At 43.9% G+C, this 27,952-nt stretch overlaps 1 protein-coding gene across 2 annotated transcripts; it reads left to right on the top strand.

The window, feature by feature from the left end:
• On the top strand, positions 1-27,902 carry LOC133954739 (BTB/POZ domain-containing protein kctd15). 2 transcript variants are annotated; one of them, XM_062389226.1, is made up of 5 exons: positions 1-938; positions 3,597-3,709; positions 10,401-10,545; positions 15,326-15,631; positions 24,360-27,902. In XM_062389226.1, the coding sequence occupies exons 1-5, from the start codon at positions 930-932 to the stop codon at positions 24,516-24,518; spliced, it is 732 nt and encodes a 243-aa protein (XP_062245210.1). In that variant the 5' UTR covers positions 1-929; the 3' UTR covers positions 24,519-27,902. The 2 variants fall into 2 exon arrangements, with proteins under 2 accessions (XP_062245210.1, XP_062245203.1); XM_062389219.1 differs by having other exon boundaries at positions 3,534-3,709.
• The last annotated feature ends 50 nt before the right edge of the window (positions 27,903-27,952 follow it).

The raw sequence follows: 27,952 nt of genomic DNA, 5'->3' as shown, positions 1-27,952 counted from the left end.
TCCATCTAAGCCCTGCGCTATAATTGAAATGGCGCATTTGGCTGCAGGCAGGTTGTGAGGGCGCTTTCTGCAGCAGCATGCATGCATGTCCATAGACGTCATTTGATTTTAATAGCCTGCAGGAAATTTGGCGTTACAACTCCAGACATTAAGGCAAGAGGGAGAGAAGAGAGCGAGAGAAAGAGAGGAGAGCAGGGACACGGGGGGAGAGAGAGAAAACGCACCGCGTGAAACATATTGGTTCAAGGATATCTCTTCATTTTCAACATATTCTCTTTTTTTCTACAGAGACTTTATCAACAAGTTCCTGCGCCTTGATATCACGTTGCCTGAGTGAAGGACCATGGCAGCCCGCCTGGCTTTAAACTTTACATTCATGCTGCAGGAGCTGCTGGAGATGGAAATGTGTGCCTGCTAGCTGGAACTGCCCGCGGAGCTGTTACATCAGACCAAGTGACAATGAGAAATCTGCTTTTTGCTGCTCGAAATCTATTGAGAGACTGACAGTTGCCTGTTAGGTTTCCCTCTGCGCCCTCTGGAAACACAACTTCACACCGTTAGAGGGGAAAGCGTCTACTTTCAAAATAAGAGAAGTTATTATATCTGTGCACCCATAATAGAGGGTATCACGTTCTCTTCCTTGAAAAAATTGCCTGGGCGAAAGAGTGGAGTTGAGCTAATTGTAGCCTAATCCCTGGCCCAGAGGCGCTCGTGCAGCCCGGAGCGAGATTTTTCTTTTTTAGCTCTGCTCTGTTATTTAGAGACGGATTATTGAGCTTTCTTCTTCTTCTTCTCATAACAAACCAGAGGGGCAGCTTCGTTTGGAGCAAAAACAGCCAGACAAGCTGAAGCGCGGAACAGGATTCCAACCGGGAGCGCAATTTTTTTACGCGTATCCATATAAGAAGGGGAAGGAGATCGGCTCATCTATGTACAAGGTAAGGACGCTGCCTGTGCGCTTTGGTACAAAGAAGCTTGGTGAGGACAGGTCGAGGCAGCCTGGCAATAGAGCCTTTAAAGCCACAGAGACTCAGAGCAGTCCATCCCGGACACGACCTACAGTGTTCCTTCATCCTCTCAGAGCAGTTTAGAGCACGATACAGACTCCGGCTCCAAACACTTCTCCGTGCGGCAGAGTAGGTTCGTGCCGGAGCTGGATGCTGGCGTAGTGGTATCGAGGGGGAGGCATTTGGAGAATATATTAGGACATTTCGGGGGGTTACAGCGGACAGGAGCTGGGACAGAACGCCGGCACGGATTTCTCGTGGACTGCCTACAATGTTTGAAACGGTACGGTGAGACATTTTACCATTACAGACAGTTTATTACGCACAGCGCTGTAAGGTTTACTTTGAGCAGGATCGTGGAGAAGGGATTTCCCCTCTTTCCTGACACACCGGACAGTTCACACGTGCGGTGTTTTCATCGAACGGGTTACGTGAATTACACGTGTCGACAAGATGCCCTTTTTTTAATTGCAAAGCAGGAATAAGGCGCCATATTGTGCTATTTGGCAGAATTAAAGGCAGAGGCGCGGGCTCGTGTTTTTTCCCGTTGAGCGCGGTGCTGAATCGCAACGTTACTCATTTGATCTAATGTGGTTATTTTAATTCAGAATGTTTGAGGTGAATGGCATCGGTGTGTGAACAGAGTCAGTGGAGCGAAGCAGCAGCAGAAGCTCTGAGGTGAAAGTTGATGCCTCTACAGCTGCTGGGATTTTGTGGAGGAATTTATCATAGACGGTGTGTGTGTGTGTGTGTGTGTGTGTGTGTGTGTGTGTGTGTGTGTGTGTGTGGATGTGTGTGTCTGTGAAGATAGTGAGGGTTAAAGAAAGACGAAACGATTGAAAGTTATAGGACCATTATAAGGAGTATTATAAAATAGGATAAGATATATTTTAGGAAGATATATATTTTTTAGATTGCGCCAAATAATATGGTGATTTCATTGATTAATTGATTGAATGGTTGAGAGAGAGAGAGAGAGAGAGAGAGAGAGAGAGAGAGAGAGAGAGCTTGGAATGGACCCCAAACTTCTCAAGTCTTTCCAAGTTTTTTTTTCTGTCCTTTTCTTTCCCCTTTCTTTTCTTTCTTTTCCTGGGATTTGAAATGTAATCCCGTCCGCCTATAATCGTATTAAGGGAACATGATACTGCTGTGATGCGGACACCACCCTGGAAAAAAGAAAGACAAAGCTCCAGTCTCTCCCACTCTGCCCGGTGGCGCTTCTCTCCCAGGGCCCCGGGGATGAGCGGCCACACGGCCTCCAGTTTCAGGGTCGTGACAGTGAAAGAGCTCAACAACAAATTGATGCTGGTGCTTTATTAGTCTGTTATTAGGATCTGTTGAAACCAAGTTTGGAGCTCCAAGTATCATTTGAACTCTTGTCATATGAGTGCATCAGCAAAGGTCTGCGTTTCAACCAAAGGCTGCAGGGGAACTGGTGCGTAACGATGCGTAAAGTGGGCAGACTGTGACCTTTCTTCAGCAGGAAAATATAGAAAAATAGCAACTGATAAAGTTTCATAACAACATGAATTCGTTCTGCGTCCCCAGGTCCCTAAATATAACCATAACCACTCCGACTTTATTTACACTCAGTCCTATTATGAAGTGGCCACACTGAGGTTGGGTGGTTCACCTGCAGCTGTTGGCAAATACATCACGCGCGAGTAAGTTGGAGATAAACTGATCCTCGGCTCGTCCGGCAGCAGCACAGGAGTGAAATGGCGGCGTATCGAAGCGAATCACAAATATTTCTATAACATTTTATCAGATGATCAAACCCAGCTCCGCACTGACCTCTGCGTGCACCGGAGCGCTCCGGATAATCTCCACTTACACTTATTGTATACCGAACACATGTGCCTCACATGCGGAGTGTGTTCGGCCTGTGAGTTTGGATGATGCGCTTTGACGCACGCGTGGGTTTATGAAGTTCTCCCTCCGTGTGCCACAGCAGCGTGACAGCACAAGTCACAAGTGTGTGTCGGTAAATGACAGGCGTTCAACTCAATCTTTGGTGTGTTGAATGTGTGTTAAAAGGGAAAAGTTACTCCCCCCCTCCCCCCTCCTCTCCCCGCCGTGTTTTCCTCCCTCGCTCTTAGATTGGTGCTTGGTGTGTCTGGGCGCATCACGTCTAACACATAAGGCGACCTTTAATTAGAATATTGCAGCAGCAGTTTGTTTTATTCCCCTGGAGGCTGACACCTAGCACCCCCCTCCATCTCCCTCTTTCTCTCTCTTTCTCTCCCTCTGTCTGTCTACCTCGCTCTATCTCTCTCCCAGCCTGTTTTTTTTCTAATAAGGCATCCTCCTATCCTCGCCTCCGGTGCCGCATGAAAAAGATGCAAACATACTTAATTAGAGCGGTGGCAATAATTCCCAGGCTAAACGCGACCAGACAGTCATGGAAGTGATCTGATACCATTCAGAAGGGATATTATCTGCTCCCCAGTGTAGGATCACTCTGGTCGGGGTTTCTTTTCCGTCTGCACCTTTATTCCCATGGCTTTTATCTACACTTGCTTTCAGGAGGGAAGAAGCATGTCACGGCTGTCTCTGACCCGGTCCCCGGTCTCTCCTCTGGCCACTCAGGGTATCCCTCTGCCGGCTCAGCTGACCAAGGCGAATGCCCCGGTGCACATCGACGTCGGGGGACACATGTACACCAGCAGCCTGGCGACCCTCACCAAGTTCCCAGACTCCAGGTAAGACCCGTCCCTGCTTATAACCTCATAGCCTGAGTTAGTTTACTAATAAATACCATTTATCTCTATTTATCGGAGGGAAGGAGATGATTTGTATCTTGTTTCTTTGGTTTTAAATGTCATAAATCTAGAGATTCGTCTTATTCAACAATATAATATAATATATGTATATATATATATATATATATATATTAATAGTAGAGAAAAAGCTTTTCTTCTTTTATTTCTATTTAATTACTTAATATTGCATTTCAAACATGGAATCAATTATTATATCATTTGAATGTTGTTTGTCTCAATTAAGACTAATTGGATTTTTGATGTTAACAAGTAATTTAGCTGACTGGCATAAATAGAAGTTCTTTCCCTCATAACCTTCTATAATATCTGTTCATTTCATATGCCTTCATTATTTATTATCCTCTTTTAGCTTTAAAACGCATCTTATTGTTTGTGTTTTGTTTCACCAAGTGATTGTTTTAAATTGTCTAATAAATACCTCCAAGGCTTTTTAATTTCTATCTCCTTTCACACGGTAGTTGTGCTCAAAAACTCAGCTGCTGCCAAGCTGACAACTACTTTCACGTTTTTATTGTTGATTTCAAAGGCATACACACTCTCTCGCTCTCTCTCTCTCTCTCTCTCTCTCTCTCTCTCACACACACACACACAAACACAAACACACACACACACACACACACACACACACACACACACACACACAGCCAGTTTGTGGATTAGGGTGATATAAGGATCCTTAGCATCGAACCACATGTCCGGATCCCTCATCAAAGCTGACGTTGGTCGACTTCAGATCTGATTAATATCTGGCTCTTTGTCTCATAACATATTGATTTTTCTTGGCTGTTTTGGGACCAGCATTTACCATCATCTGCTTTCTAGTTCCTATAAGTGTTCTTTTTACAAGATATAAGAAATACATCTACGATCACAAAACGTGTATAACTTTAAGGCTGTATATTCCTATTATATGGAACAACATTATCGTTGCTGTAATTCTCCAAACATCTCAGAACTGGGGATGATATTGCGGTCACGTTTTAAATCGTTACCAACATAACAGTGACGTTCTATTTGTTGAATATTTGTGCGATCAGTAACAGAAAGGACTTGTTTGCTCTCAGGCATATGTGGGTTAGATTCCCTCATACATCAAACAAACAGGGCTTTTATTTTGGATGCACTTCCACTGATAAGTTTAGTCATAAGGATTCTGATTGTGTAAGAACTATTAGTAATCCACTCTCCCACTTTATTCACGTATTTAGCTCCATCCACAAACAAGGTGACAACACCAGAGGAGGCTCTGAAAGCAAACACTGCAGAAAATATCTCTTCTCTTCTGCTCTTTGAATTTTTCCCTTTTGGGATGTTTTCAGGCCCCCTGCTTCCCCCCCCCCCCCCCCCCCCCCCCCCCCATAATACAGTGTGTCATTCATTACATGATACAGTCTTCGATTGTGCGTCAGCTGACAGAGTCCCGTGTGGGCCAATGTAAACATACACCGGGTTGTTAGAAAATCTGCCAAATTGGCTACAGGAAACAATCCACATAATCCCCTGGTAATAAAGTCTTGATATTCACAGAGTCCGTTGACAGGAAATCCCTGACAACCCTCCTTTTATCCCTGACTCTAACATGTCATGAGAAAAATAAAGCTCGTCCCAGACAAGGCTTTATGGTTGTGTTTGTTATTAAGATGCTTAGTTTCAGTGTCATATTGTGTTCCATCCAGTGGCCAGAGGGCACACGTTATTCATCTACATTTTACAGTGCTTTTATTTTAAATGTGCTTATATTATTTGGATCTGATCATTAGCTTTTAATATTTATTTCGATATTTTCGTATCTGTGTTGTACTTGTTTTTATGCTCTGATGCAGCTTTAGTGATTCATTGGAGGACATGCGCAGGGCACCGTGTAAATGGGGCAGAGTCATGTCAGAGCACCCAAACAGTGTTAGTACAGTGAGAGGAAAGACCGGATACCAGTGTGAGTGTAGGATGGAGCTCTCTCTCTCTCTCTCTGTCTCTCTTTCACACATGCTCGTTTGCCCCCCTGTCTCTCTCTTTCTGTGTCTTTCTCACTCTTGATCTCTCTCTCACACACACACACAAGCACACACACGCACATACACACATTCACACACACGCTCACTCTCTCCCTTTCTCTCCCTTACGTGCATACACTCACTGTTTCGCTCTCTCCCAGCCTCCTCAGTGTGCAGTTTGCCTCAGGGCTCCACTTTCCACTGGAGCCAGTGGAAGGAGGGGCCCTTTTGTGTGAATTAGGATAATGGCCGACAGCAGAAAGCAAAACAATTACACTGGCACAGCCCTGTACGCCACGTTCGCCCGTGTCCGGTCGAGCTGTGGGCATAGACTGAACTCTGTGCCGACTAAAAGAGCCGGGTTAAAGAGTTTAAAGTTGATGATTGCTTTTAATAGATTGGCCCCTAAATAATGCAGCGTGCCAAGAGAAAGTTAGTCTAGTAACTAATGTGTGGTTATTCATCTTCTTTTGTGCCCGGCCATATTAAGGGACAAGGGTCATGAAACATTGATGCTACACTCTGCGGAGCTCTCACAGAGGACAGGCGCAGCAGTCACTTGAACAGAAGCTGAGGAAATTAGGGCAAATGACACCGGACATGTTTCTCTTCAAAGATGAGTCCTCTGTGCGCAGATATGATATGATGAATCTCTACATGGCTTTATCCTCCTTTACTGGTTTCTTTCTCCTCTATGTGTAAGTTTCACAAAACAGATTTTTCCTTGTATTTTATCACGTCATTGTTAAACCTCTCAGCTAATCTGAGCATACCCTCAAGTGGCTTTTTAAAAAAGGATTTCACACAGGCTGTATAGTGATAACATATGGCCATCTAAAATAAAACTAAGCTAGTGGATAAAACTGGCTTTGCAACTGGTAACAGCCTATTAAGCCATGTTATGTACATTTATTTTAGAGGAAATATTAAGATCTATTTCCTTCTGAACATACAGTACATTATATGCTGTACTAACTAATGAAATTTGATGAACCACCTGATGAGATCAATGTCACATTAGTAGTGTAACTTTGCTAAACATTAATGGTGTAATTTCAATAAGAGATTATTTTCCACAGATTGATTGACAGATTATTTTGGCTTTGGGACGAGTTTTGCTTCCAACTAATTTGCCTGCATAAGCTGCAACAACCATGAACAACATGGTGAGGAGTCGCTCTCCTTCTGGCCCTGTCAAGTTTGTATAGCATCCGCATCAAAGCCAAGCTGATTGGCTGGTCAGCTCTTGCATTTTGCCTTTAGCTAGTAAATTAAGTGAAATTCACAGATAGGTGAATAGACATTCCTGTTTGAGAATAAGACTTTGCCCAAAATATTAATACGCATACACAATATTTCCATAGCTACAAAATGCCCCGATCTTTTTCACACATGCACCAACTATTTTTTACAAATGCAAAACTTTTGTACACCTTACAAACACACACATTTAGATACTTGACTCTGTCATTTGTATTGGCTTGGTATTGGAATCAGCGAATCAGAGCCAGGGACAATAGTAATCTGGTATTAAACTCCCCCTTTTTTGACCTGCACTCCTCATAAGTCAGTGGGGAACGGCCTTGAGTGCCCGACTTAGAAAACTCATAAACATCTTAGTGTTTGTTTCACTGTGCAGGAAGCTGCAGGGCGTCTTGTGTCCATTAGGCATCCAATAGTCGTACACATCCATTATAGCATCTGCTCTATCAGAATCAGTGATATCTGCGCTAAATCGTCCTCCCACCTCCTGCAGACACGTCTCTGGCAGCTCTCAGCAGCTGGTCGGCCGTAGCTCCTGCAGCCAGCATCCTGCCAGATATTGCCCACCTACTGCCCCACATTCCGGCCCTCACTCCGCACCTCTGGAGTGAGAGATCTGAGCTGTTCCTGTCCTTGATAACCTCCTACACCCACCACCTCCCTCCCTCTCCCTGACTCGTTCTCTGTCTTTAGTTCTCTCATAGCTTTTTTTTTCTCACACTCTTTCCATCTCTCTGTCCTCCTCTTGTAATTTGTTTGTTTCTCTGTCCACCTCTTTCATTTCCCCTCTTTACTTCTGTTTCTATTTTTCTTTCCTCCCCTTTTCTGTCTGTCGGCGTCCTTGTCTGTTTGTGTATCCTGTCTTAATTTCTCTATTGCCACCCTATTCTCTCTTCCTACCTGTTAAGGACAACCACCCTTCCAATTCAGGGATTTAACAGAAGAGGGGGGGGGGGGGGGTGCTGAGAGAGAGAGAGATAAAGATAGAGAGAGAAAGAGAGCAAGAGAGAGAGAGAGAGAGAGAGAGAGAGAGAGAGAGAGAGAGAAAGAGGGAGTGAGTGAAGGGAGTGGAGGAGAGGGAAAGAAAAAGAAAAACAGGCAGCATTTTAATTGCTTTTTAAAAAAGTGGAGATGAAAAACAGAGTTAGCCTGGAGGGGTATGGTGAAATTCTAGCTGGAAGAATTGCAAGACCATATGAGAAAGGAACACCTCGGGCGAAACAGGGAGATGAGTATTGGTTTTTTATAAAGCATTTTGCATCGATTTCCAGAGAGAAAGCGAGTAAGGCAGAGGGATGGAGACGGAGAGAGAGAAAGAGGGAGTGAAAGAGAGAACGGATGGCAGGAACAAGGGGAGAGAGAGGGAGGGAGGGAGGGAGAAGCATCTTTGATTTGCTCCCTCACCCAGTCAAGTTAGAGAGAAAGAAACAGGGCGGATTTGATGTGATAGCTTCAGTTCGCTGTGCCGACACATCGGGGTCAGGAGATACCTGATCCAACCATTAAACACATACTCACACAAGTGGAGGATTGGGATTGTAAATCCAGTAAAAGGAGTGTGTGAGTGAATCAAGTCCTGCTGTTTGTTCACTGACATTCCCACTGCGGCCCCCTTTCCACTGTCTTGTAATAGAGTTTGACAATGCCAGTGCTGAGGCAGTGCTGGGAGAATGTGTGTGTGTGTCGGTCGACGTGTTTGCAAATAGGTTTTACAATTTTCTTTGTCAGACAACTTTGTCAGCCGACCTCGAAGCTGTTACTGTGATTAAAGAGCTGATTACATCAAAATGATGATAATAACAGCAACGCAGCGCCATGCCAAGAGCTGTTTCGGAGAAAGACGATGGAAATGTGCAGTGAAACCGTTAAGGAGGTTGTACGTGCAACAGATTTCCTGTGTAAATCACTAGTGCGGCTTATTTGCACTGAGAAGGCATTCCAGGTTTCTCTGCTGAGGGAGCTGTGAGCTTTGTTTTAAAATGAGTCACAAAATTAAAGCAAATTATTCCACTTGCACGAGCAGTGCTTTTGCAAAATAAAAGCACTTGTACTAAATGCGTCCTCAATATTTTAAAACATGCTTAAAAAACACTATTGGTTATGATGGACGAGGGATATTTAGAATTTGGAAACAAACAAACAGATAGAGCGGAGGTGCCCAGATGAGATTATTAGAACAGCAAAGTAGGGACAGGGGGGAAACGACTATCTGTCCAAGGGTATCTGGAGGCACGGCACCAACATGGTGATGAAAGTTTAAAGATAACAACAATTTCCACTCTTAGCCTTGATGAGCCCCTCTAGCCAATGTCAACTAAGCCCTTAATCTTTCAGTGGAAGGAGTTAACCATGGGACGCTAAAGGCAGCAACAAGTGTCTTATCATTACACTGAAGTCCTGTCCATACTTAGTTAAAGCCTTAACGCATACATCTTATTACTGTTATAATTCATGAATCTGTTTCTTAGTAGGAAAATATTATTGTTGTCATTCATATTTTTTCATCTTATTTTCAAAACTTTCAAAACTCTAAATTTATGTCTTATAGCCTTTGAGCCTTTATTTGGGTCTGTGTCCAGGTATTTAGCAAAGAAATAATTCAGGCTAATCTATATTTATAATTTGGAGAACATTATGAATATTTTAATGGTTGGATTTTCCTTAAATAAGTCCTGACAATAGATATTAACCTTTTTAGACCAACTAGTGACAGTGAGCAGTGAAACCACCGAAATATATATCAGAGATTAGGATTAAGGATTACTCCACATTATATACAAACTCTTACAGTTAAATATCATTCTGAATAGACAATGCAGATGTTGTGAATTTATCTTCCTATCCCATTTATCTATCCACAAACTGGAACTCTGTATTAAACAGACACCGTGGCACAGTTCCACAGCCTTCTGTGCAAATTCTTCAAATGGTCATAACAAAATCAAAAAGTGAAATATCTTTTTCCAGAAGTCCGTCTTGAATTGGTATGTGGCCCTCACCACGCCTCTCTCTCATTTCCACCCCTCTGACAGATGGAATAATAGAGCTGTAATGCTACATTCATGCCATTAATTTCTGTAAGTACAAGCAGCGAGCGTGTGTGTTGTTATAATCTTCCTGCAGAAGGGACACTTCAAACAAGTCTGGGATGGAGGAACTGTGCCTTAAGCCCCTTGTTTCAACCTGGGATGCTAATGCATTTCAAGCTTAGTGCTAATAAAATTGAAAAATAAATGGAGGGTAATTGTTTCATGCATCTGAAGGAAGCTGGCTCATTCCTCTGTGTGTGTTTGTGTGTGTGTGCGTGTGTGGCTGCCTGCATGCGTGCGTGTTTGTGTGTCAATTTCAATTTTCAGAATCAGTCGTCTGTTCAATGGCACTGAGCCCATCGTGTTGGACAGCTTGAAGCAGCACTACTTCATAGATCGGGACGGCGAGATATTCCGCTACATTCTCAGTTTCCTCAGGACCAGCAAATTGCTCCTTCCTGATGACTTCAAGGTAAATATCTGCACCACAACATACTGTATCGAGTGTACTTGTCTGCACCATCGGCTCTCTCCATTTGAACAACACAACAACATAAAAAGCTGAGACTACGTAAAGCCATCTGCCCAGACATGCCTTAGTGTTGTGTGGAATTCAGGATTTTCCTAAAGATAAAACACTTAAGTGTGGATATGTTTGTATTTTAAATGTTTTCCTGCTGCCTCGGGGGTCGAACGTCTTCCAAATAGACCTGAGACCACAACAGTGAACTGTTTTCACAATGCTTAATTTAGCCTCGCCTCCCCTCCATTTAACACATAGCATACCTGCAATATAAGCATACGCAGTAATTAGAGAACTCTGCTGGAAAAAAGACATGGAGGCGACTCATTGGGAGTTTTCATTGTGGAGATGTAAAATGCTAACCAGCTAAAAAGAGCAAGGCCTGATGATGTTTGTGTGCTCCTGACCCCTGAGCTGGTTTGCGTAGAGGAGAGCACAGATAAAACCGCTCTGTCGGCCCTCTACCGACTCCCCCACAGACAGGAAGTGCCCCCAACAGTCAAGGCCTCAATGGGAAGGGACACTGTGGAATGTTGGTGCAGTAATACAAGCAGGCTCTGCACCCATTTCTCCATTTTTTTAACAAAACAAATGATGTCAGGCTTGATATCAAAATCTATGTTACTGCCACAATTTTTTACAACATTTTCTGTAAATAAACATGTTTTATAGCCAGGGGCAGATCAAGGGTGGGGCCAGTGGGGGCAACGGCCCAAAATAAAATCTGATCGACCCCCTTTGAGTCTCTGTCCTGTCCGTGGTCTTAAAAAAGGCAATACTAACAATACATATGATAATTTGTTTAGATTTTTTTTGGAAGAACACAATGTAAAATGGAACCAATTTCAAACCATATTCAATGATGTGTGTCTTTGCTTAAAGCTATAGCGCTTACAAAAAACGAAGAATTACTTCAACGTGCATCATACTGAATCTGGATTTGTTTGGACATGTGATCGGCCCATTTATCTGCCAAATAAAAAAAAACGTCCAGAAAACCCAACACAATTAGCTAAAAGACGCTAAAATGTCCTGTCGAGCTGTGCGGGGACTGTGGAGGTCACACGAGCGACTCCACTGATGGTGTTACTAGTGAGGTAGTCTGACCTCACAAGAACCCACACGGCCATATGTGGCATTGTCAGAATTTGTATATATTCTGCCTACAGCTCCTTCATGTTCAAGGTTTCATTCAGTGATACTGTTTCCTAGTATTCTACGCTTCACTTCTACTCCACCTTAACTTGCGTGACCTTTCCACCGGGCTGGCGCTTGTTCATCATTCTCTACGAGAGCCAAACCTCCGACAACAGAACATGACATGAAAGCCCTGCATATTTTGGCAAAAGATGGCCTGACTCACAACCGATTAGTTTTTTCCCTTCTTATTCATGCTTCACCCCCTCTTCCTCTCTGTGAAATCTTGACAGTCCAATCAGGCGCCACGGTTGAAGAGAATGCGTTGGACTCCATTGTTTCAACTCATCACGATCCCCTCTCATAAGCCTGTGTTGATCTGCATACCTTTCAATTTGCGTGGAGCCCGGAAAGAAGAAAAAAATGCAAATAGTGAGAGGCGGAATTGAGCATGTCCTTATCTGAACACAATCAGGCTTGCCGTCGCCCGAGGGCTGGGTCTGTTCTGCTGCTGGCAGCCGCAGCGCTGTGTGTTTTGCTAAATCAATGTGAAAGTCTGAGCAGAGAAGGAAAAGAAATGTTTCAGCCTACATCAGTGGAACAAAATATTCACTATTAATATCCTTCCTCATCTCATTATTCAAACTGCAATTAATCACAAGAGTGTAAGCAATGCTCAGTCACATTGAGGGCACGGTTATAAACCGTTACGACTCGGCGGTTTCTGCATCACTTTATTCAGGCGTTTTGAATTGCACTTTAAATCAATAACGCTTTCTTTTTTTCAGGTATGAAAGGCTAAAAATAATAGTTCTTTTTTTCGAACATTAAATAAGGGTTGGCAGGATTTTTCCATCATTGGCAAGTTCAATCAAAAACCTGCGAACATCTACCTGTGTGGGTTTGCTCACCTTTTTATGTCCAGAACATACGGAAGGTCTTTATCAGGCCCCCGACTCCCTGACAGTGACAGTTTCCATCATTTTCTTCTTCTTCTCGCTGTCTACCTCTCTCTCTTTCTCTCTCTTTCTCTCTCTCTCTCTCTCTCTCTCTCTCTCTCTCTCTCTCTCTCTCTCTCTCTCTCTCTCTCTCTCTCTCTTTCTCTCTCTCCCTCTATCCTTTCCTGCGATGTTGCCTTGCCAGTGGGCGATCAGGTCGGATCATTATTTTGAAGCTCAAACGGCCTGTCTGGACACGGGATTGGGGGATGAATTGTCTGGTAGAGCTGGCAGCGGTAGCAGCAGCAGCGGCTCCAGCAGCCAGGACGGAGTTGTTGGCCCCGTCTCCCTCTCATCCTCACCTCGGCGCTTAGGATTACTCTGTTGTTTTCTGCACTGCTCAGGATGACTAAAGTGCCTCGCAGACAGACCCCTGTTAAAAACATATCCATCCATGGCTTCAGACCTGTGAAGGATGAGGAGCTACACTTTGATACAGAGAGCCGCCTGCAGGGGAGTGTCTCAGTATGAGTTTTGTCAGCTGCAGCAAGAAGGCCAGGAGAGAAAGAGACAGGGAGGACGGGAGAGAAAAAGGGAAAAAAGGACAAACCCACCCTCCTCCTCCTTCGCTTTCTGAAATCTTAAATATTAGACCATCAGCTTAAGATGTGTTGCGTCAACACTCGGTCCAGATGGAGTTGTATTTGGGTGTCGTCCACGCGCCTCAGATGAAGGCACCGTTGAGATGAAGGGAGTCAAACCAGTGCGGGCCGCTTTTCAAGGCTGAAGATCTTAACGGAGGCAGAAGGGTTAATGAATATGAGGTTTGCTGCTCTGCTCTGTTTCTACACAGTGGTTCAGAAAAGAGAAGGGGAAAAGTTTTTAGTTACATTTTTTTAAAGGGATCCCTGACGGCACCGGCACGGCCAACAATGATGCAGACTGTGTAAAGCATTTGTTGTTATTTCACCACAAACAGTCTCACTGTGAGTGTGTTAAGAATATGAGATGAGATGCGTCTACTAAACAAATGTGGAATCAGTTTTTTTTGCCGTGATTTTACAATGTCCTCACACTGAGATGATCGATTGCCAGGAGCCAAGGTAGAGTCAGAATAGAGGCAGCGATGGCAGGTCTTAAACTATGAATGAATTAAGCTGTCATTCTTCGTCACTGTGCAACACTAATCAGAACAGAGATTTATTAATTACTAATTGTTTAGCTGAAAGATTTGCAGCATTTAGGTGTAACCTAATTAAATCTTGTTCTAATAGGAGCTTAACATAGGGCCACAAGCCTCATTAACATAAAACTCCCTCTATGTGAGGAATACATTAAAATCATCCTCAGCTTATAATTGTCCTCATGTTCCCTTCTTTTCCCTCACCTCCCGTCTGCCTCCAATGGCGGACCTCAGCCTCCCCCATTTTTTCTATGGTAGCGGTGAATGATGGTGCCATCTGGTCTTATGGGAAATTAGAGGCAAGAGCACAGGGGCAAATGGCCCCCAGCAAGCCCTGCCCGGGAGGGAGAGGCCGGCAATCTGCTGCAGACTGTCTGCACACAGGAATGCACCATCCCACTTCGCTGGAGCCCCACTGACGGCCTTTTCTGGAGAGTGCTCGCTAAAACATGCTAAAGGCAAGAGCAGCGCTGCCAAGAGCTACTGTGGAGGAGCACTGCAGCATGGCTACGCTGTGTTCAGTGAGAGCGTTGTCCTGCTGGTCAGAGGCCATCGCCGAGCTTAGTTTATTGTTCTTCTCTCCAGAAGAAGTTATCCATGGAAAACAAGTGAGAAATTCTGCTGCTATTAAATAGCTTCACTTTCACAAGGACAAAGAAAGGTCAATTTCACATTTGCAATTTGTTGTTGTTGTCTCTTCCTTATGGAGATGAACCAACAACAGGAGCAAGGCAGTGTAAACTACTACACTGCTGACATTACAGCCGTTTTCAGACACACAATCGGGTCCCGATATGCACAGCGTAGCAGGACATCCTCCGCTCCGATGCGTTCACAACAACACAGAAGTCTCCAGAGCGTTCAGGTGAAGGGTGGTGCAGGCAGCAGAGGCAGGACCTAACCACTGAGAGATCACAGTCCAGGGGTTGGCAGGGAAAACTCTGGAGAAAGTCTGACATCTGTCTTGGACATTTACGCTCTCACATTCAGCCCCTCCGGAGAATGTCAGGAGATTGTCCTGAGTTCAGTGCATGTCTGAAAGCAACTAATGAGAAGTCCGTGTATTGCTTATAACAGAGAGCAAGGACAAAGGACACTAGTGGTTACTAAAGCATAGATACGGTAAATATATTATTCCTGAATATATTCACAAGTATTGCAGGACACCTCTCCGTCTGTGTCGCACAGTTGATGCTTCAGAGAAGAAGGGTCAAGGAGCAGATGCAGCAACAACAGCTCTTCTGGAATAATTAGAGGTTAAGTGTCCCGTTCAAGGACACTTTGTCATTCGTTGCTGTGGGGAAGTCATCAGGAGTCCCTGCAAATACACCTTCCACTGTCATGTTAATGTTACACAAAATGTTTGGAGTTTTGTCCTGATAACCTTGGTGATGAGATGTAATGAATCGTTACTCACACATTTAGCCGAGAGGAACGGGAACACATGCAAACTCTGCTCTCTCGGTTGCAGGACTTCCACCTGCTGTACGAGGAGGCGCGCTACTACCAGCTAATGCCCATGATTAAAGAGCTGGAGCGCTGGAAGCAGGAGCGTGAGCAGCGGCGGATGCAGCAGCCCTGCGACTGCCTGGTGGTTCGTGTCACACCCGACCTGGGCGAGAGGATCGCCCTGAGCGGGGAGAAGGTCCTCATCGAGGAGATCTTCCCCGAGACTGGAGATGTTATGTGCAACTCGGTGAACGCCGGCTGGAACCAGGACCCGACGCACGTCATTCGCTTCCCCCTCAATGGCTACTGCAGACTCAACTCTGTCCAGGTAACGCACCACAGAGCATTTCCTGTTTCTATTGTAGGGAAAGGTTGATAACACATTGCTTGATTAGTTGCCTATAAGCAATTTAGAGACAATTGTGAAAATAGTTTCTTTATTATTTGGAAAATATTAAGCTATAACATATAAGAATATAATATCACATCACACAGTTATCGATGCATTTTGCATTTGTAGGTGAGATATTTTGTTGTTGTTAAGTCATTTGGGGTGTCATTGTTCTGAATGTATTGAGGCTGTGATGAACTGAAGATTGTATTAATGTGACATAGTGTTAGGTTGAACTTTGATAACATCAGTTTCCAACCAGACGCCACATGGTAACACAGACATTGGATGTATAAAGTTGCTTGATGCAGCACAACTATCAAAAATGGATAGTTGTGCTTGAGGCCCAGAGAGAAATGTCCTGAATGTTGAGATTGTTGAAATGAAACTAAGAGCAGGATCATTTCAGAACAAACATACACATACAGTAGTTAGTACCTAGGAACGCTAAGCTGGTCTTATTAAATTAAAGAAAGTGAAAGAAATACCTGGAGACGCAATATTATCCAGATCTGGAAAAGAAAATGTAATGCTTCCTTCTTGGATCATGCCCAACCCCTCTTCAAAATGTCATGGAAATTCATTTTTTGAGTAATCATGCTGACAAACACATGGCAATGAAAACCTGCATGTCGGAGGTAATAGCTCCTGTAACACATCTGTATAATGAGGATAAGATCTTTGCTCCATCAAGACTTGAAGATAAGTCTTTTGAAAACATACGAGTGCTTGTGATTTTAGAATGAACCTATTGTAACCTAATCCACCTTACACAGAGGAACTTTACCATGAGTTGGTTTTGTTTACCCCATCATCACCATTTCCCCCTCACATCCAATCACAATCACCCGGCTGGCTCTTGTATACCGTACAACCTGGGCTCTGATGGCGTCTGTGCAGCGTAAGCCTGTTCCAATGAGCCATCGCTTGTTCTCTCTCTCCCTCTCTGAAATTCTGTGTCAGCCTGTGGATTTTACTTTCAGGTCATTGCCCAGAATAAAAGGCTGGTATATAGACCCTCATTTTGTTTCCCCCTCAGTGTCTATAACCTGCAATTCCACCTCCAAACTTTATTTGCTTTCAGACAGTTGCCATGATTTGTGGCCCTTTATACAGCGTCTTCCAGCTGTAAAGTTAATAGCTTGTTGTCACTAACTGAGATAACGGCTGCGCTGATGGAGTTACAGTCGGTTTGTCAGGAGATCACGAGAGCTAATGGCAGGTGTGCAGAGAAAGTCACAGTTTGCAAGCTGCAGTTTGCAAGCTGCACATGTGGCCGTAGCATAATGTGGAACCTGATCCCGCTCTGTTGTTTGTGGTGTAGGTATAATATTTTATTTTGTCACACTAAGTAAATACATTTTGTTATAATAGAATATATTACCCTTGCATTGTGGCGTGTTATAGCATTTTCAAACCGGCCATCTGACAGACATTAATGATATCCATCCTTACAGCAGTGTTGACCACGGGCTGCGGTGAAGCTGTGAGACGTTAAGAAACAACTTCACAAAGCTAGTTTTTACAGTTGTGTTGCACAGAGAGGTCTGTGAGAGGAAGGACAGGGGGGCAACATAACAGCCCCACACCGCAGGCTCAGTGTAACACACTCAAGCGCCCACAGCCACGAACAGGCCGACACATCCAGGAGACTCGCCCCTCGCAGCATCCACAGCCTCTCCCAGGCAGGCTACTGCTCCGACACCTCCACCTCCCGCCTGCCAGTGCGAGAGACCACCTCCAGGGAGGAGAGGGAGAGCGAGCGGGACAAAGCACGTGTGGACTGCGGCCATGTTTTCCTGCGAAAAAATGAAGAAGAGAAATGGAAAGGGGGGGGGAAATGATATGCATAATTTACGCTTTACTCCTTTTTAAGACACAGCTCCTTTTTTAAAAAGACTCCAATATAACACTGCTCAAGGCGATTGAAATACACGTATTGCATTTTTTAATACCATACTTACAATTTCTCAAACAGCCTAAACCGGTTTATACTTCTTTTATAGATTTTTAAATGACTTGCAATATAATTAATTGGCCGCATCAACTAACACAACATTTTCCCACTCTGTTTACCAGTGAGACTGGTTTCTGGGATGTGAGCACATCCGACTAACATGGTCTGAGAGGAGTTTTTATTGTTTGGGCTTTTATTAGGCCGCTCCTCTGATGTCGAGGTGAGCTGGAGTCCCAGTGTCAGACGAATCGCTTCCAGTCAGAGGAGCTGGAGCTTCCAGGTTTCCTGCGGGCGCAGTCCCTTTTGTCTCACTGTACGGCCCCTCTCGGCTAAGGTGGCGTTCGTTGTGGTGTGCGGCTGTTTGTTCCTCTCACGCCGGCCCCTTTAAGACACACACACAGACACAACATTGTTAACGCACACATATGCACGCACAGTGGAGGGGTCCGGCTCATTGAGTCGATGTAGACGAGGACACGAGGAGCAGATGGAGGTGTTTTTTCAGCGAAAGGGGAGATTTTTCTAAACAACTTACTCATTCTGTCCTCTCTCATTGTTGCGTGAAGGTATGAGAAGGTTAGGATAATAATCCTCGTCTTAGCCGCCAGACAATGAGCCACTGCTCTGATTTCAGTCTTGGACCCCAACCCAGGGGAACACACACAGGGCCACACCCTGCCCACAGAGAAAGGCCAGGGAGGGAAAGGGGTGGGGGTGTTGTTGTTCTGGGGGCAGATACATTGCTGTCGGGAACAGAGTTTTTGTGACACGACTGGTTGTTGAAGAGGTTCTGAGCAGGAGGAGATGGATATGTGAAAAACTTTAAATGTACATGGGCACAGAGAGCTCATTTTAGTATGAATGTATTTTAGCCCAGGCTACTGTTGCTGTGTTGCCCAAGGCAGGAAACTGTTAGACCTTGTGATACTTGGCCACAACGAGATAACATGAGATTTCTCAGTAATTTACTCTACCCTTATTGCAGCAACCTGTGTTTATTTCAGGTTATAATGTTATTTAAACTCACTTAAAGTAACAATATGTTGAACATATACTTTTTATTACAGAACCTCATTCTGATAGTCTGCATTTATAAATCATTAAATCATTTTGAAATATCTCCTTTTTTATCAAAATAGTATCTATTTTCTAATGTGTTATTATATCATCATTTTATATTTACAGTTAAAAATATAACTTAAAAAATGTTTTGTGTCAGTCTACAGAAAGTAGTTAGGGTGCGCAGTTTGACATTATTTAGTGGAGGAAAGTAACTTTGTACCTTCACAGTACAGTACTCCTAACTAAAAATACAATTAACAACCACAAGTACAACAAATTCAACTTTGAGTACAATAGTACAAATTTGAGATACTTGATGTACTTATATCCATTTAGTTAAACTTTTAGCTTAAACTCGATCTCTGAATTAACATTTCAGGAAGGAGGAAATATACATACTTACACTACAGTCATTTGATAGCTTAAGTGACCACCTCCCTTAAAATTTGAAATGTACATAATAGACAGTAATAGAATGAAATAGAATAATATAATATAGCAAGCTTTTAAAATACTACACATGATTAAAAATTGAACCTGAAGTTTTCAGCTTCTGACTTCCTGTTGTTAAGTCACAATATATACATTATATTTCCAACATTTTTTTCTTCAATTTAAACTTATCGTGTTGTTTCTTTTTTAATAAAGATTAGTGGGACTTTCACATATAGACTTTAACTACATTTTGCTGCTAATACCTATATTCTTTTATTTAAGTAGGATTTTTCATGGAGGACTTTACCTTTTAAAAGTATATTTTTACATTGCCTAAATTAAGGATCTGAATACTTCTTCTACCAATAACATTACATTGTGTTCTGTACTTTGTCTTTCATGTTTTGTATTCCAATGTGAGAGAGTGGGAATAAACAACTCCACCTTGGCGACTGATTCTCCATGAAGTCATGAGTGGAATTCAGGGAATAACACAAACCACCTGCGCTGTGATGTAGATCCAGCGGAGGAAAACAGAGAGCAGCAGAGGCACTTAACAGAGGAAAAACATTTAGCCAAAGAGCCACAGAGGTGTACACACACACACACACACACACACACACACACACACACACACACTGGTCCCAGAGCTGCAGCCGGGCCTGTTGCTCCATACATCACCATGATGAAGCACTCAGATCAGACCAGAGCCAATCTGTCCTTCATCAATGTGACAGCGGAGGTAGTCGTACAGAAGGGCCCCTTGTCCCCCTGCTGCCCGGGCGGGGAACGCAACACGCCGCAACACTCTCTTACATGTCACCCTGCCACTCCATCAATCCTGCCCTGGGTAGAAAGAGAAAGCATGAGAGCAGACAAGGCCACACAAACACCTCAGTGGTGCTTCTCAGTCGCCCAGATCAAGTGGCAGAACAAGGCAAACTCCGCTAAGATCAGTGAGGGAAGACCACAGCATCGGGCACCGGGGCTCAGCAGGCAGTGGATTGACCTGCAGGACAGAGGATAAAGATTTGATTGACAGCTCGAAAGCAGTTTGCGTCAAGATTTATCATTGTTTCTGTTTTTATATTTATGTCAGATGCAGCCTAGGTGGATACTGCAGGTGGTTTGAAGAAATCCACTTTATTTCAAATTTTAAATATAACGACAAATAACTAGTTTTACGCCATCAAAGAGGGTAAAAGTCTTCATCAGTGTTATGTATTACAATTGTATAAAATAGTATAAAAAATACCATCAATCAGTCGTCGAATATGGTTTCAAATATATCAGTGTAAGTACATTTAAAAAAAGTAAAAGTATAATGCCAAACTACCTTGTGAGTATTATTATGTGGGATCATTAGCGCTGACAATGGGATTTTAACAACTTCATACACTCTAGTGCAGTTTTTTCTCTTAGAGTGGATCATAATTTATGGGTTGATTTGTGTATAAAATATTGATCTGCAAATTTGTCTCTAATGTAATTTACACAATACACAAAACACAATATTATACTCCTCGTCCATTACACTTCGGAAAAGGACGAGGAGTATAATGTGGCATCTAATGAAAGATTCAAGCAAAGTTAGAGCACCTCAAATCTTTAAAAAAGTAACTTAGAAACGTCACAACTCTGTAAACCATACTCTGTTCTGGTTAGTTTAAACTACTCGTAGTCCCTCAGAGGACTGATGTAGCCCTACATGTCACTTCTGTTCCTCATCTAACTTGCTGAGTGTTCACTGCTGGGGTTAGATTGTTATCTATATGGGGTCACCTAAACTCAAACACTCTTAAACTTGAAACTTTAAATGTGTGTCCATTAGATCAGTCTTGGGAGTTCTACAAACGCAGCAGCTTGACAAAGTGCTGCAGATACTTTAAGAATATATTAAATTGTCAAATAGTTTTCCTCATTTGTGATTTAAAAAAAAGAAGCTGGCAGATGGCTCAGAGAATTAGAAAGAGTTGGAGCTTCTCATCTGTTTTACGCCAGATGCTTGAGATAAGCAGAGATTGCAGTTAGCGCTCCTTGTCACATAGGAAAGTGCGTGCATAGTTAAACACAAGCGACCCCCTGAGTGTAGCGCCCATCACATGCTCCATTGTGTGTGTCATACGTGTCAATCAACCCTGAGCCCTGTGCCACAAGGAGCAAGTCTCTTCCAGCACCTCCTGAGAGCTGTAGCAAGTGTGTGTGTGTGCGTGCTCCGGTAGCCATCAATATTACAGTGTGCTGTGGTTTCCAGCCCTGAGACTCATCTACTTTGATTCCTGCCCTGCCATCTTTCACTGTGTAGGGAACACACAGAGCTGGGAGGTGAGAGCATTGAGGCTGATGTATCGCCTCCTCATCTGGGGTCCCCATGGCGACCCCAGATTGAGTGGCAGCACGGAGAGATGTTTATATGTTAAATTGTGTGTGTGTGAGTGTGTGGGTGTGCGTGTGTTCGGGGGGCAGATCCCTGTGCAGTCAAGTCGACCCTGTGACAGTGAGAATGGTTTATGATGTTTCAGATGGATAGGGATCAGTGGGGATGAAGTGGGTGAGGAGAAGCTTTTGTTCAGCTTCTGCTTCAATCACACAGACAGGAAACGACGAGAAGAAGTGATCAAGTTCAGGGAAGGATAGCAAACTTTGGTAAAGTGTTACTGAGTCGATAAAGAGTTCTCCTACCTTCTGTGTTATATTCTGATTTCAGTTTTTTTTATAATTGCAGTGATATATATATATAATAAGCATGTCAAAGCAGTACAGGATTCAGGGTAGGTCGTCTAAAGTCTATAACAGTGTACGTGGAAGAAATAAAGAAAATACGAAGGCAGCTAACTAGCAATAATCCCATTTCATGGAAATAATCATGCTTGGAATTAGACTCTAACCAATCCGCCCGCTCACATGCAACTCACTGTTAGAATATTTTGTTATGGTTTCGCTCAAGTGAGTCAGGAAAGTTAGCAGGGAAATCTGCACAAGTACAACATAAGCTGGGATCTGAGAGCCTGCGGTCACAAGTATGTAGCACTAAACCGAGCCACCAGGACATGTCTCAGCTTTTGAAGAGGCTGCATTACTTTCTGTCGTCAGCTGGGATTGATTTCAGGACATTGTCCCGTGGACATTGAGACCTATTGCTTGGATACATCTTAATTATTCAGTGTATTGTTTATTCCCCTGTGGCGCTAATTCACTGTGTCAAACTGAATGTGAAGGGTTTTTTTTAGGGGGGGGGGGGTTCTGATAGTCATTACAGTATCCCTGAGCCTGTCACAACTATCTGTAATAATATCCTTAAGTCTTTTGTGTTGCCGTGCGCTAATGATAAAAGGGGACTTTCAGACTATCTTTATTGATCAGGCCATCCTCCTCTGTGACCAAATTCATTGCCGAACATGACAGAGTCCCACATGCGTTAAGAGATGATGAGGAAAAATGCAATGTGATGCAATGATCAAAGACGGCAATGTAATATCATTTCCATAATCGTTAGGCTCCTCTGTCGTCTGCCATGGATTGGGGAGTGTTTGATGCTTGGGCAGGTCTCTTAATTAGCCACCCTCAACATCAGCTGTCTGCCACCACTTCTGTCTCACAAAATACAGAGTTTGTCGTCGGCGTATGGCCGGAGGAGGAGAAGTGCGGGGGGGGGGGGGGGGTGTTGGATAACTTTTGGTCCTGTGTGCTGGCACCTCAGGATGTGTGTGTTTTTGAGTTGGGGGTCATCAGGTCTGCCCATCACGTTCTTGTGTGAATGTGTGTTGTTATTTTCAATTTGATTGTACTTTGTGAACATACGATAACTCTATGTGTTCATTTGTGTGATTTATCTGCTCCTCTGGGTTGTGCTAATCCCAAAATCAGGGGAGGCTGCAGTCCTTCAATGGCCTAAGTACCCCCTCTTTAGTCCTGGAATGGGGCCCCTTGCCCCTGTAATTAGAGAGGTCATCCTTTGCCATGAATGTGTGTGTATTTGCATGTGTATGTGTGAGAAAGCAATCTGTTTTGCGTGAACTTCTCTGGCTCTGTATCCAGCAGGAGGGTTAGCCCTCGGCGAGACCTTTCATTTCCATGCACTACTCACTCCATTAAAGGGACGGGGAATAAGTAAACACATAGCACTCCTCTGACTGGGATTTAGATATACCCCTTACAAAAAAATACACAAAACATCCCACAAGGATTATAGTAGACGAGAAGAGAAAAGTGATGCTGAAGTTCACCAAAGTGAGTTTCAATGCCCCGACTTTAGGGGCTAGCATGCATCCACGTCCCCTGTTCTCTCCCTGCGGCTCCAGCACTTTGTCCTCACCGAAGAAACTCTGCATCCTCATTCCCCACACGTCGCTCTCTCCCTCGCTCACGGACCTCACTCCTCCTCTCACCCTAGCCCTCATTACTCAAATTAGGGGCTCCAGTAATCACCAAGCTGAGCTCCACTCAGCCCCTTAACACACCTCGCTCGCACTCCGCTCTCCTCATCCCTTTGGGCCTCATGCCCTCGGTTCAGTAGCCAATCCAGCGCATGCAGCATGAATATTGCAGAGGTGGTGTGATGTCGGAGTGCCCCCCGGTTTTGCTCCAGCGCTACGTATGATTGGAGGAGGGTGGAGGGTTAATGACACACGGTGCATGTTGAGACTAATGAAGATCTGAGGTTGATGTTCGGAGAAAGGATGCATGTGCTGTATATCAAAAAAACAATAGCTACAGCATTGAAAAAAAGAGTTTTTTACAGGTATTCATTTATTGAAAATAAAAGTTTAGCAACTAAAAAATACAAATCAACCATTTGCAAGGGGGGGACATTGGCTAAGTTATACGGTTGCTAGCAATAGCTTCACATTTAGCAAACTAAATACACATAAAATAAGTTTTGCTCAAAGATGGTTGCTGTTATTTTAGGTTTTATCACACTGTTTGTTTATGTGCTAATTTCAGTTTGATGCTATTAATGAAAGGTCACAATTGAAAAATGAGACTAACTTGTGAATGATTGAGCATTTTTATCATCAGGCTTTTAGCTTGATCCCTTGCACTGGTTCAAAGTAGCTGCGCTCATATCTGTGATATTTTAGCTTCGTTTCTGGATACTAGCAGGAAGTGCAGATAAATTATCCATCCTGCCATCCAGTCTATATGATCAGTACTACTCAGCTAGAGCTTCTGTTATTAATGTCCTTCTCTTCCTCTGTCCCCTCCCCTCAGGTTATGGAGCGTCTCTTCCAGAAAGGTTTCAGCGTGGCGGCGTCATGCGGAGGCGGCGTGGACTCATCCCAGTTCAGTGAGTACGTGTTGTGTCGCGAGGACCGGCGGAGTCTGTCCATGAACACGCCCATCAGGATAAAACAGGAACCCCTGGACTAGAGCATTCTGGGAGAGGGACTGCCAAAACACAACCCCCCCTTACTCCATCAATCTTCTCACACCGTCCCACCCAGCCTATTCCTGCTAGTTCCATTCCCCATCAGGACCACAACCACCCCCAAGCATACCGAAGTATTAGCAGAGGCTTTCTAACCTTGCTAGCCCTGCAGAACTCTAAGGGGAATGTAGAACAAAACAAAGGGAAAAAAAGCATCAGCAACAAAAGTTTTTGATTATAACGCCCAAAGAATCTGGGACTGTGATGAAAACAGCAACAACCACAAAACGACTCAGCAGCAGAACACTTAGACCATTTCAGCACCATGACTGGTTGATTTCCCCCTCATCTTCCTAAACAAAAAGGTGTCCTGAACCTTTCCAGGGGACACAAAGTTCTCCCCCCTCTGTGAGCCTCCATCCACCCAGCTTCTCAACACACACACTGACACACTCACCCTCTGCCCCCCTTCACCAGTGTCATCCAGCTCTGCGTGTGTGTGTGAGGTCCATGTCTTGTCTGATTGGTGACAAGTGTGGCCTGCTGTGGAACCAGAAAGCTTTGGCAGACAGGACGCCTTTCATGGAGGCCAGAAAGAAGACATAATCTGATTTTGCGAATCCCTTGACAAGCCCAAGTTTCCAAGAGCCCCGTGACCTCCCCCCGACTCCGTCCAACCACACACCCCCACAGGCCGGGCTGAAGAGGCCAGGGCCTCGCCAAAAACAGCATTGATTTGCCAAACTGATTGTTTATTACAATTTCTCATTGTTGTTTCTAAAGTATGTTCTTCTTGCTCTTTTTGCTGTTCTTATCATGACATGGTGTAAACAATTATTATTAATAGGATTATTTTTAATGTCTCTTTTTTCCTTTCTCCAATATGAAGGATGTATGAACATTGTATTCATTAGGCTTGGAGAGCTTGTGAGGGAGCATTTCTTGGCAGTCGCTGCAGAAACTCAGATGTCTGCGGGCTATGTGGCTAAAGCGATCTGGCTGGCAATGCATTCAGAGCCGGAAAAAGTCCCATTGTTCAAACGGTGATGGAAGCGAACCTGGATGTTTCGACATTGTTTATAGTCAAATGTGTAGCACACATAAAAAAGTGCTCCGGAATTTGTGCTTATTAGCCCTAAAAACATATCTCGGGTCTCTGATCGGAATTTTCTCACACGGGCACAGATTTGTGTTCGTATTTAGCAGAAACTTAAGAAGGTTGGTGAATATAAAATTCAGGTTGAAGTTGCACAAGCTCCAAGTGTACTGCAACTCTGATGGGATAGAATGTTAAAGACTTGAGGACCAACGTGGAAAGTTGACGTTTACCAGTATGTCTCGTGATCAGCAAGAGATGTACTCTAAATGCTTTTACTGTTTTTTTGCACTTAAACGTTACCTACATAGCTGTCCTGCCCCACTCCCCTAACAAAACACTTGTTTGATCCCGGATACCAGTGCCACGCCAAGGACACTCAAACTTTACCCGCAGGCCAAATGTCCCAGAGAACGAATACTGTAGGTACCAAAGCAGAAGTGGTGCCAATTCTGTTGATTGTACAAACATAAAGACGTCATCTCTTTTTTACAGTTTATAGCTAAAGGTGACACAATGCATTATTCAGACGTGTATGAAGGCTGTCCACATTCTTTCCCACTGGCCTCCGGTCTTGACAGGTTTGTTGAGAATAGCTCACAGCGTCTTCAAGTTTGAGAGACAACGTCCCTGTTTGTTTCAGTATATTGTCACTTCTAAGCCAAGATTATTACAGCGGTTTCTTCACATGAATGCGTGGCAGAACCCCAAGTGAACTGTACTCCTAGCATCTGCGTGTTGTTCACAAAGAGGCAAGTGGGCGGCATTTACTCGATCCTCCTCTCATTCTTTTGGTCTTATTCTCAACATTTCTGGATCAAAGACAGCAACAAGAAAGGCCAAGTTTTCATGCTTTATATTTGTGTGTAACTTACAGATGCTGTTTTTTCCATTCCAAAAGACAGAGAGATAGAAAAAAAAAAAAAACAGAAGCTCATTCTGATCTTTGTGGGCGCTGGCAGTTGTTTGAGTTAAACTGGGGGTTTGTATTTATAAACTAGTTGTTCATTAAAAATGGGCAGCAGTTCCTCTGACCATGTTGTCCTCATATCTGCTTTCTGCGGATGGCGGCTGATTAAACAAGGCCAATGAGTGGATAAAGATGAGCTCAGAGTAAGTGTAGCTCCCAGTCCTGTGCACTCCTCCCTGGGGGTCTCTCTCTTTCTCTCTCTCACAATCAAGCCCATCTTTGTTCTGACCTGCCAGTGGCCTGCGCCTTTGCATACAGTCGCCTCAAAGGGAATGGTCAACCAGGCCTTTCATGTGCCGAGGCATGTTGGGCTCTTCACAGCGCTCCTCGCCCCCCTCTGCCTGCCCGAAGGCTCCCGGCTCAGTGGTGCCAGTAGAGACTCGGGCTTGTACCCCCTGCTGCTGTGTCATCCCCATGCCCTGGTTTCTTAGAACGCCCTGTGATGCTGTGGCTCACCAGACCACACCACAACAAAAACCAAACAAACTGATGAGTCAAATCTGGGCACACTCAGAACACACCATGCAGCCAGGCGACTTGGCACGGGCCGAACCTGACATCTTTCATCCAGTTGATACGAGGTGTGGAAACTCATCTGGGTTAGCTCTCGGTGAAAAAAATCCATGCTATGCTAAAACCTCCCATCTGCAAGCATTACCGGGTTTTTTTTTCAGGGAGAAGCGAACGAAGGCCTATTTTCTTACTGATGTGGCATTTTCAGATCATAGAATGGGCTTTTAGCTTTTAGCTGAGAAGTTGTGCATTTTCGAATGAAAACATAAGTGACCATTCAAAAAGTGAACAAAGGAACAAAGATGGCAGGTGTGAGTTTCTGTGTTTGTGCTAACAAACCAGGGACTCAGAGTATAAATGGCACGCTAACTAGTAAAACTCGACAGGACTGGAAACTTCTGAGACATGTTCACACACACGCCCTCAACCCCCCCCCCCCCAGATGGTACTGGCCAGTGTTCAGCCAGTCCACATGGTATTCACACCAACTCCGAGGCAGGTCAGTTGTACAGTTATTGTAAATTGAATTATCGAGACTCTTGGGTTTCACGGGACCCTCGTGTTTTTAAGAGACCTCTTTAGTCCTCTCCACGAAAAAGAATGAAAAGAATTCAAAGCATTACATTGTGTACATATGAATTAAAAACATTTCAAAGGGTATAATAAGGTGCAAATGTATATTATTTAAAGTGTTTAAAAACAATTAGACTGTGGTATTAAAGGGCATGTGTTCATTTACAGTGTCTCCATTTGACTTTTCTTGCATATTTGCGATAATAAAAGGATGTACTGTAAATCGTATGCGTCTCATTGCACCTGTGTTGTTTCATTATCCTTAAAAAGGGAAGGGCACGACA

Source organism: Platichthys flesus, chromosome 1, assembly GCF_949316205.1.
Source record: "Platichthys flesus chromosome 1, fPlaFle2.1, whole genome shotgun sequence".
Classification (NCBI taxonomy): domain Eukaryota; kingdom Metazoa; phylum Chordata; class Actinopteri; order Pleuronectiformes; family Pleuronectidae; genus Platichthys; species Platichthys flesus.
This window is presented reverse-complemented; position numbering and strand designations above follow the sequence as displayed.

Coding starts and splice junctions, on each gene's coding strand:
- LOC133954739 (XM_062389219.1), top strand. Junction 10,546..15,325: donor TCCTTCCTGATGACTTCAAG/GTAAATATCTGC, acceptor TCTCGGTTGCAG/GACTTCCACCTGCTGTACGA. Junction 15,632..24,359: donor GCAGACTCAACTCTGTCCAG/GTAACGCACCAC, acceptor CCCTCCCCTCAG/GTTATGGAGCGTCTCTTCCA.